Here is a 10,357-nt window from a genome sequence, read left to right as displayed (position 1 = left end):
ACATCCCTTTACAGCCACAATTTACCATCCTCTAATGGCTACCTCCAGCATGATAATGCACTATGTCACCAATAACTAAACTAATAAACCACTAATAAATAAATGAGTAAATTAAATAAAAGGCACTTGGATGAAGCAGATAAACAGTAACAGTGACAAGTGACAGTAACAAGTGCAGTATACAAGGTATTGCACAATGAAGGTGTTCCTAATAAAACACTCAGTGAGTAATAAGAATAAAATTAACATAATTGTACAACTGACCATCTTGGTTAAAAAAGTTCTGTAACCAATAAAATATTATCACTATACCACTGGTGACAGTGTTGGTGACGTTACCGTAACTGTTCATGTTCTGCTCAAAGGAGGAAACGAAAATGCTGTATTTCCGCTGCAGCAGCGACAACGGGCACGTCAAAAAAGAAAATGTGGACTGTAAGGACAAACTGAGGCCGGAGAAGGACCGTCGAACTACATAAATCGTCTTCGTAGAGCTCTGTTGCCAGGCAGTAGTTGTTATTTAAAGTTCACAACCGAATATTTGACAGTTTAAGGGTCGTTTCTAGGTTAACTCGTCGTCTTGTTCAGTGGTGGTTCGCTTTGAGGAAGCAGCAGCTCGGCTAGCCAGCTGAATTAGCTAGCCTACCAGAGATGGGGACGAGAGCCAGTCGCCTACAGGAAGACCCGGTTCCCTCTGCTTTCGAAAAAGATGGCACAAAGCGGGATTCCTACCGGCGACCCCGCCTCACCAGACCCACTAGTCTCATGGTGGACTTCTCTGGGAGCTTCGAGGACACGGAGGCCAACCGGAGTCGATCAGAGGAGGGCAGCGATTCGGACCTAGGGCAGCATGGGGCGAGCGCCGACGGTAGCCCCGCTGACCACCACGGCATCCCCTCTAGCATTAGCCAACCGTCACCTGCGGACGACAACAACAGCGAAGGAAAACCCGAGGAAGACGGGAACACAAGCCCGGAGGCTCCCGTCGACGCGGAACATCAGCCCGGAGAGGAGACAGGCCGCACGCCCCACCGCACTTTTTCCGAGCGGCTGCCCGGGAATCGGCACTCTTCCGCCCGCAGTGTTGGCGCAAGATCCGCCCGGGTCCGGGGCACACACCAGCGGCCGGTGTCAGAGGCTTGGATCGGCCTGTACCGTGTTAACAACCGCCATGGCAGTAAGTTAACATATCAACGCAGTGCAGTAGTACTTTCTATACACCAAATTGTGATTATTTTGTGCCGCATAAATAACACTTGCCATATTAATTGGCTGGTTTCCATCAGTAGTTGATGAGTTGTGGTTTGCTTTACGTGTCAGGACAGCTCACTTACAGGGACATGACGGGTTCACTAGCAGTTTCATGGAATACACAGATGTGTTAGAGCCTGGAAATATGAGTAATATGAAATTGCTCAATTTCATCAGCACCAAAATGTTACGAAATTTGGGGTATGACTGTTGATTCTTTTTTAAGACAGCTGATATTTAACTGAATACAAGAGTGAGTGACTTGTTTTTAGAGAAAATTACCGTACTATAAATCTCATGTCCATGTAGGGGGTAAGAGTATACATCGTCGACCCTAAAACAATAACATAAAGTCTCCAGAACAGCTTTTAAGGCAAAGAAAATATACTTGAACTTATGTAAACACAAAAACATTTGGTCTCATATCAGACAATGAATTCAAAATATCTCCCAGTGCAACCCTCAATCTATCCAGTCTGAAATTAAAATGGATTATTTGAGGAATTTACATTCCTTAGCAGATGATCTCTTTTCCCGTGCTTACATGCTGACTAAAATCATCAGAGACCCTATTGTATGAAGCAGAGCTATGGCGTAAAACCTGAAGTGGTGACATACAACCTCTTTCATGTCTGAAAGCCTGTTGACAGTGGATGTCGGGAAGTGAAAGCCCGTACTCGGTCCGCATTAGATAATCAAATACACAGAGACGTGACATTTTGAGCCAGAACACAACAGTGTGGTGGGTTTCCCAGGCAGAGCCCTCTAGCAAGTGTAGGGAAATGGGTCACAACTTCACATGCTCGCTCACTGCTGGCAGCAGCTCAGAGATGGAGGAGAATGTAGGGCAGCAAGGCACTGTTTCTGCCTGTCTGTCCCAACCACAGATGGCTCAGGCCAGAATGACTGTTTTGCATGGTGCATACAGTCAAATAAAGCTTCAAACTATTCTGGGTCACTAACACTTGTGGTAACATCATTCACACCGCGAGAGTACAGCTTTTACACCACGTTTCAGCCTGTGTAACCTAGATGTCCAAACACAGCACTTGTGTTCAATGTGATGTGCACATCATCCATCATTTATATCTTGCTCTGACACAACACATTATACTCAGCTCTGCTGTGTCGCTGCTTTGTGCAGATATCCGCTGCCCTTTCTGCTCCAAGCCTTTCCCGGGGGGTCGGATTGAGGATCACCTGTTGAGCTGCCTCACGTCTCCTCCTCTACCTTACAATAGTAAGTGTCATATCGCAGAAATGCACCAACAACTGTGTCTTTAAAAGGCTGGAAACACTAAAGTTGTTTTGTTTGTGTTCACAGCGGATGTGCTTAGTAAAGACAGTGGAGAGTGCTCCATCTGTTTGGAGGATCTGGTACAGGGGGAGACCATTGCCAGGCTGGCTTGCCTCTGTGTCTACCATAAGAGGTAACAAAGCTCATACTGTATTTGCATTACCATAAAACAGACAGGTAAAACTGAAAAGAGGAGAGTGAAAAATACAAATGAGTGCAGGTGAGATTAAAAACAGGCCCTCTGCATGGGGTGGGGAAATGTTTCTTGTTATTTCCAGATCTGAAAAAAGCGTGGTAACTGGAATAAGGTTTTAGAAAATAAGGAAGTAAAAGTTGTTTTGCACTAGTTCACATATCAGAAAAGAGACCTGTTGTCCTTTACATGTTCTCTAAAGTTATCGTGACAGCCACTACTGTCATCAACAATCACTATTTTCAACATGAGATAAAACAGATAAGTGCAGTATAAGAGAAAAGTTCTGTTCACTTTATGTAGCAAAGGAAAAGACTAACAGTTTGTTTGTCTTTCTGTCCTTGTACCAGCTTATTTTACAAGTAAAGGTTGTGAACATTTACCAATTGAGCTTTCGCAACTGTGAAAACAGCTGCATGTTTGTTACATTTTAGTTGGGTATAGTCACAAAGAGTTTTGAAACTTCAGCTAGGAAAAAGAAATGACCGTGAAGTTGTTAAAGTCCCACCAGTGTTTATGCACGTTTCAGCCCATTTACTACATATCACGTGTAAGTCATTCTCATTTCCAAAGCATGCTGTAATGTTCAACACTTTTCCCAGCTTTCAAGCAGCCATTGTTTTCCTGTAATTATGGTAAAGTGTCACAACAGACCTGCTGAGGTCTGAAATTTACCAAGATTAGTTAATTCGTCAAAGTTATGTTATCATTGTGTGTCCAAGCAGTTGTAAGTGCAGACTGATTTGAGTAACAATTTAAAAAAAAAAAAAAAAAAAAAAAAAAAACATATGATGTTTAACTGAGATGGATGACCAGCAGAGAGAAAGTCAAAACTTAGGATACAAATTAAGTTGCCACATGAAGTTCATTTCAGATAAAACAACATGTCATTTGTTTTGGCCCCAAGGGTGCAGGCTGTCAGTTTTGTAGCACAGTTTGTGTCTGTTTGACTGTAACTGACATTCGGAGCCACAAAGTAGAGCAACAAAGATTTGGAGAAAAAAAACCTGGAATTTCAGAGACAAAATAGTGACAGAGTTGAAAATAATTACACACTACATCGTCACACACTTGACACAACAAACATTTTTTTAACACTGAGGTTCATATTTTAATGTAGGGCTACAACAAACATGTATTCCCATTATTTATAATCCAATTATTCATTCATTTGGTCAAAGTGAGAAATGTGTATCACAATTTACAGAAACTGACTGTGACCTCTTCAATTTGCATTAAGGCAACTCAAAATAAAGACTGGCCCTGGTCCACCCTGGTTCCATTGTATTTAACAGGCCAGTGAGCCTTTAAACTTATTCACAACCCACTTCAGTGATTACATTTAGTCTTGTCTCACATTGTCAGTAAGTGCATTAAGCCAAAAACCCACTACAGAGGTTTCGCCCTCTAAACATGAGTTAATCAAAAATGTAATGTCTTGGTGTCTCCACCCCTATCTCTGCTCGTTCTCCCTGTAGCTGCATTGACTCCTGGTCCAAGGTGAAGCCCTGCTGCCCTGAACATCCCTTCGATTGACTCATGGGTCACAAGTTTTCCACACAGTGACCAACCCGACTCAGGTATGTGTGTGTCAGACTTACTGAATGACCAGGAAACGCACAACAATGCTGTTGTAGTAGTTGTTGTGTCATTGGAGTAGATTATGGCTAATGCCCTGATTTTCCACAACAAACACAGGAGAGTAATTAATCAAACAACAAGCATAATTGTGATTCATTTGATCAATGTGGGATTGGCAAGCTACAGCATAATTTAAGAAAATGGACATGATCAGTATCCAGAATTAGCTAATCACCAACTGGTGGGTCATCATTTTAATCATCTGGGCATTCTTGGACATTTTACAGCAGTAGTACTACTATGATATTTGCATTTTTAGTTACTTTAGTTTCCATACTAAATGCTCCGTCTCTTTAGATGAGTTACTTTGAGAAAACAGGGTGTGGAATGTAAAATGTCTGAACACAAGAACCTGTACACAACCTTTGTCCAAATAAAATGATACAAAATTGGCCCAATTTTGATTGAAATTGTGAACGGTGACAAGAGCACAAATTTATTTTTTATTTAAGTATTGAGGCTCAAAACCTAGCCCAGTTTATTATACATCCAATGTAAACACCTGTATCCATAGCAACAGGTATTATTACACTAAATGTTCCCCCACTGCTGGACTTGAATGTGTTGGGGAGGGGGGTCTGCAGTCTCGCGGTTATTATGCATCTTGACCTAATTAAAGTAGCCTAACTGTTACAGCGGGTGTGATCACTCAGTCATTATTTGACCAAAACACATTTACATGTGTTATTGTGTTAGTTGTACATTTGGAGAGTGTTGCACATACATTCACATAGATATTCACCTGGTTATCCATGTGAGCATTGCTGCATATTAATCTATGTAGACCTGTTTTGGGCTATACTGGAATTGTATTGTGACTATATTGAATTATCTTCTCACAAATGATCCGCTACCCATTTTATTTGATGTGATTTTTGCATGTATTTTCATATCATGATTTAATTTAGTATAAAATATTATTATTCATGTGATTATTATAGATTGCTATTTGCCAATTCCTGTTGTAGATTCTATTTAAATACATTTATTACAATACGCAGTTCTTTGTCTAATGGTTACTTTTGTCTTTTTCCATCTTTACAGGAGACTACACTGAATCCTAACAAAATCCCAATAAAGATGTGTTATTGAACAAATAAAAGCCCCCCCTGTCCCTCTCAGACGCAAACCTATATTTGAGTGGAAAGCAGACGATCCTAAGAAGAAGCTGCAGTTAGTGACACCCACTGCCTCTCCATTTGGATCAGTCCATTTGAACTTAGTCTTGACCATTTCAAGCCAAACTCCCAACAACAAAAAAATAAACCAGCTGCTCTGTCTAATCTTCGGTCGAGACCCTCATTGGAACAGAAGTGGATTTCACTTTCTATCTCACGGACTTGGCTTTAATCCACGGAACATTTAAAAAAAAAAAAGTCAAACAAATATTATCATCCCAGAACGATGGAACTCGCCCCAGGAAGATCTTGAACTTGGGGAGGAATGCAAAAAAAAAAAAAAAGGTCTCAACTGTGACTCTGGATCCTCTCCTGTGTATTTTTCTCCCTCCGAACGGGATCGGTCATTTTATCAAGTATTTTGCAAAAACAGTATTGTTCCATGTTATACATCGGATGAATGTTTTCTTTCCTCGGCTCACCCCAAATGAACCGACCTCACACTGAAAGCGTGAACTGTTACCACATAAACATTGCTTTATTTTGAACTAGCTGGAGGTTGAGGGCTTGTTGTTGGTGAATGGGGGCTGCCGTTACTTGGTGTTTTCTGTTTTCTATTACCTGTAAACATTTCAGGGGAGGTTTAGGTAGATAAGTGTTTTTCTCAGTAGGTCAGTTTCTTGTTGGTGGTTAGTTAGCGCTGAGTTTAATGTGCTGCTACTTGGTGGGTGTTTTGGAAGGTTGTAGGTATTTCATAGGGCCATAGTAGCGCTGGTGTTGGCACCAATTTGAGCACTTTTGTCCCTCAAGGCTTTTTTTTTTTTTTTTTTTTTTTAACCCCACATAAGATCTTGGATAAGGTTGTGTGTGTGTGCAAGTGTGTATGTATATGTCTTGAGATGATGACCAGGGACAGGAAATGTCCTGAGAATGAGGCTTGTGTGTGTGTGTGTGTGTGTGTGTGTGTGTGTGCTTACTGTAAATTGCCCAGAAGTCTGCTTGGTTAAGCGGGTTAACCTTTTTAGTTTTTCATGCTAGTTTTTAACTACAGTCACGCTGGCAAACATCATGTTAAATGTGGCATTGGTACGAAACATGGCGACCGTTCAACTTTGAATGCGGTTCAGGGGTTTTGTCCTCCTCCTCCCTCCTCATTCTCACATACTCTCTGGGGTGTAGTCCGGATTTTTGGACCAGACCCCAAGCGACAGTTTTCGCCATCTGGTTACATTAATGCCAGATCGGTGAGGGATAAAAGGGGTGGAGGGATTGAGGGATGTATTTTTGGGGCATGTTTACACCATGTGGCATCTGCCTCTCTCCCCAACACTGGAGGCTATGGACAGCTGATGGTTAATTATTACATAAGTAGCCCCTCTCCTTTTTTTTTCTTTTTTTTGGGGGGGGGGGGTTTTAGATATTATATCATCACATTAAGGTCATGATTATTGCTAAATGTGTTAAATGGCTTTCCTTTGCCTTGTTTTGTGTGTGTTGATTGCCTTTGCCTGGTGACGGGGTTTTGTGCAAGTAGATAATGTAGTGTTTTTAGGGCTGAACTGAGGTGGAGGCCCACCAGTAAGGCTGCTCAACAGATGCTGTCTGATACAGGTTGTGCACAGGCCAGGGGGAAACTGGGAAAGAACAAAACATAAATTGATTGCTGTTGCTGCCTGCTCAAAAGGCGAGTGTGTACCATGTGTTCCAGTGTCTTTCCTACAGTGGTATGAATCAGTTTAGAGGTCAGGCCGGTGCACAGGTTTGCTACTGGCCAGTTCGTTCACCCCAGCCTTCGTTTTTTTTTTTTTTTTTTTTTTTTCTTCTTCCCTTTTCTGATCCCTGGTGTATTGCAGTCCGAGGTGCTACAACTTGTCCCGCCACTAGAGGGCAGCCCTGTGCATGTTTCTCATATTTTTGTATTGAGACTAGAAAAATAATGCCAAAAGTCTGGCTGTGCATTGGGGGCATTGTGTGAGAGCGTGCGGAAGACGAGGTGCATTGATCATTAGATGTTACATTTGTTGTGGTGATAAGTTATGATGTTGTATACTTTGGCTGGGAGGGGTGGGGGTGTTTGTGTGTGTTTTTTGGGGTAGGGGAGGGGTGGTGGTGGTTGGGTTGTCGATGAAAATAATAGACAATCTAAAACCCCACATTACTCTCATTGACTTTCTTACCCCCTCTAAGCTGTGTGGTGCAATACCTCAATTTTTACCAATGCTAACTAAACGCTCTGTGTAAACTAGCTCCTCTCCAACCAAGAATGGTATTTTGTATAAATGTCCCTAAGTCCTTGGTTTTGAATCACAGGGCACTGATCCCCTGTGCTTTGAGGCCGATGTATTAGACGAGAATGTTTTTCAAAGAGTCACCACAGCAGTATCTGCATCCCCAAGATATGGACAATCTGCCTTTACTCTGGTATAAAAACAAATTGAATTTTATTTATTAAATTGTAAATATGTAATGCAATTTAAGAAAATGGCTTGGTCTTTGTCTGTTCAATATAATGTTTCTAAGCTCCAATCTTTTGTATGTCTCAGAAATTGTTTTTATATGTATTTTTTACAATAAATATGTGTGAGAGATGTTTTGTGAATGTCTGTTTTGTGTCTTTAAGTGTCAATGATGTGTTTGTGCCGTTCAGTCAGACCTAGTTTTATTTTAATGAGCATTACACTTAACATTAACGACTAGCACAAATGTTATTAAGTACTTTATTTTATTTAGCAATTGACGAACACAACTATTGTCCATCTATATTTTAGGTGCTTAAAAGTAAAGTTAAGGATTTTCCTCCCTCTAACTGTATTAAAACTGAAGTCTTTTAAATGAAAGTGTAAAGATATAGTTATAAACCTGAGCTTTAATTCTGTAAGGGCTTCATCTAATTACAACTCAGTACTGATTAATCTCTTATTTCCTCAAATTGTTTTATCTGTAATATGTCACAAAATTGTGAAAATCAATTCCCATTATAATTTCACTGAACCCAAGGCGGCGTCTCCAAGAGTCCAGGAGATATTCAGTTTCCAGTGATTTATCATGAGTGAGGACATCTTCAGCGAGAAGCTGAATTTAGGGAAAATTAGGGAATTTGCGCCTGAAACAATCAATTAAAAAAATTAGTTTTTAGTCAATTGATTACTTGACTAATAATTTCAGCTAAGCTATCATACATGTACCAAAGTGACAGGTTTTGAATGGTTTGAATGCACTTTAATGTTGAAATATCAGTAAATCATAGTTCCATTCAAACACATCTAAAAAACGTGGTTGGTCAGTGCTCGGAACAACATTTTTAGATACATAAAAAGTATGTATGTGGTAGATGAATAATATTAATAAATAAACACATTATCACAAGGCCCATAAATAGTTGCATGAGTGCTTTTGAGGTATCACACGATCTTCATCAGCCTTGTTCCCTGCTGTTAAAAATGAACTTTCAATCTCAGCCTGTAAGTGAACTCACAACCCGCTGATAATGATAATAACTTAATTTATATTGCACTATTCAAAAACAATCTACAACATACTTTACAAAGACAGTGCTCAGAAAAAAAAGGAAAAAAAATGGTGTTATTTTACATTTAAATTCCATGACAACTGCAAAGATAGTGTGATACCACTGAAAGCTCCGGTAGAGCTACTGAAAGGACCATGTGGTGTGTTTGTTTTGTTTTGTCAACTGCTGTTTCCATGGTCAAGAATGGATTTTTAATCTGACATATAATTCCTCCCTTTATGAAGCTTATAATGTTAAGTTTTTGTATGATCCTTTCGCAGGCTGCACTTTGCATTTATATCAATGAGAGTAGACACAGTATTAGAAACACATTTTAAATCAACACTTCTCCAGAACACTTTCAACAAAAACTGCACATATTAACCTTCTTGAAGGGAGGGTGTATTGCAGGGCTCTTGTATTGGTCTGACCAGTATAGGAGTACAAGCCCTATTCTTAAATAAGAAACAACACACATCATGTCAGCCTTAGTGCGGTAATCCCATTTAGTTTTTGTTTGAATTGATGAAACAAATCTGTGATTCAACAAACCAACTATTGCTCAGATTCAGCTGTACGCTCTTGTCGCTCTTTCTTTTTTTTTTGTTGTAGCTACAGTGCAAGCTTGAGGATTAATGTTTGTCATGTACAGGAATCATGCAGTCTTGATTCACAGTGTAATGTTAATGTGAATATGTCATTGTGGATCTTGGGGGCCAGAGTGTAGCAGCTCTTTATTATTTCATTGCTGAGTATTTAATTTTGTTTGATTTGACTGTATCTTCATTAGTGAGGAACTACAGAGCTCCTCAGGTTTGTATACTGCAGGTGCGTATGTGAAGGACCAGCATGCACCTGACGGGTCTTTGACAGATCAACAGAGGCAGCTGAAGATTTCATTCTGTGTGTTTGTTTTCTTTACAATTGGTCAATAAATCACTGTGGACTTTGCCTGTGCATAATGTGTCTGTGACTGTATTTACAACATGAATTTATATGCGCACATTTTCCATCTAAATAATTATATGTTATAGATCATCTACTTACCTTTAGCTGAACGAACATGTGTGCAGAGGACGGATAACACTCATGTTCGAGGAGACATGTCTCATATCTGTCAGGTTTGTTCAGGGAGAGTCTTGGCTGGTAACACGAATCATTTCAGCAAAGCAAAAACTGTTTCCCATGTATTCTCTGTTAGTGAAGACTGACCTCAGACTGTAGTGTCATCCCTGTGGTCTAGTGGTAAGATACTGACCACAGAACAGCTGGGAGTCTCTGTCGCATCCTCCTCGCTTTCTGTCTCTCTTTACTGACATCTGTCAAATTTGGGAACATTCTCAAAAACA

General features: G+C 40.3%; 1 protein-coding gene across 1 annotated transcript; it reads left to right on the top strand.

The window, feature by feature from the left end:
• The first annotated feature begins 378 nt into the window (after nucleotides 1-378).
• zgc:66427 (uncharacterized protein LOC406256 homolog) lies at nucleotides 379-8,088 on the top strand. The gene is made up of 5 exons (XM_056390619.1): nucleotides 379-1,177; nucleotides 2,396-2,491; nucleotides 2,576-2,681; nucleotides 4,220-4,321; nucleotides 5,427-8,088. The coding sequence occupies exons 1-4, from the start codon at nucleotides 652-654 to the stop codon at nucleotides 4,275-4,277; spliced, it is 786 nt and encodes a 261-aa protein (XP_056246594.1). The 5' UTR covers nucleotides 379-651; the 3' UTR covers nucleotides 4,278-4,321; nucleotides 5,427-8,088.
• The last annotated feature ends 2,269 nt before the right edge of the window (nucleotides 8,089-10,357 follow it).

This window comes from Seriola aureovittata, chromosome 12 (genome assembly GCF_021018895.1).
Source record: "Seriola aureovittata isolate HTS-2021-v1 ecotype China chromosome 12, ASM2101889v1, whole genome shotgun sequence".
In the NCBI taxonomy this organism is placed as follows: domain Eukaryota; kingdom Metazoa; phylum Chordata; class Actinopteri; order Carangiformes; family Carangidae; genus Seriola; species Seriola aureovittata.
The sequence above is the reverse complement of the archived record's forward strand: the minus strand, read 5'-3'. Positions and strand labels throughout refer to the sequence as shown.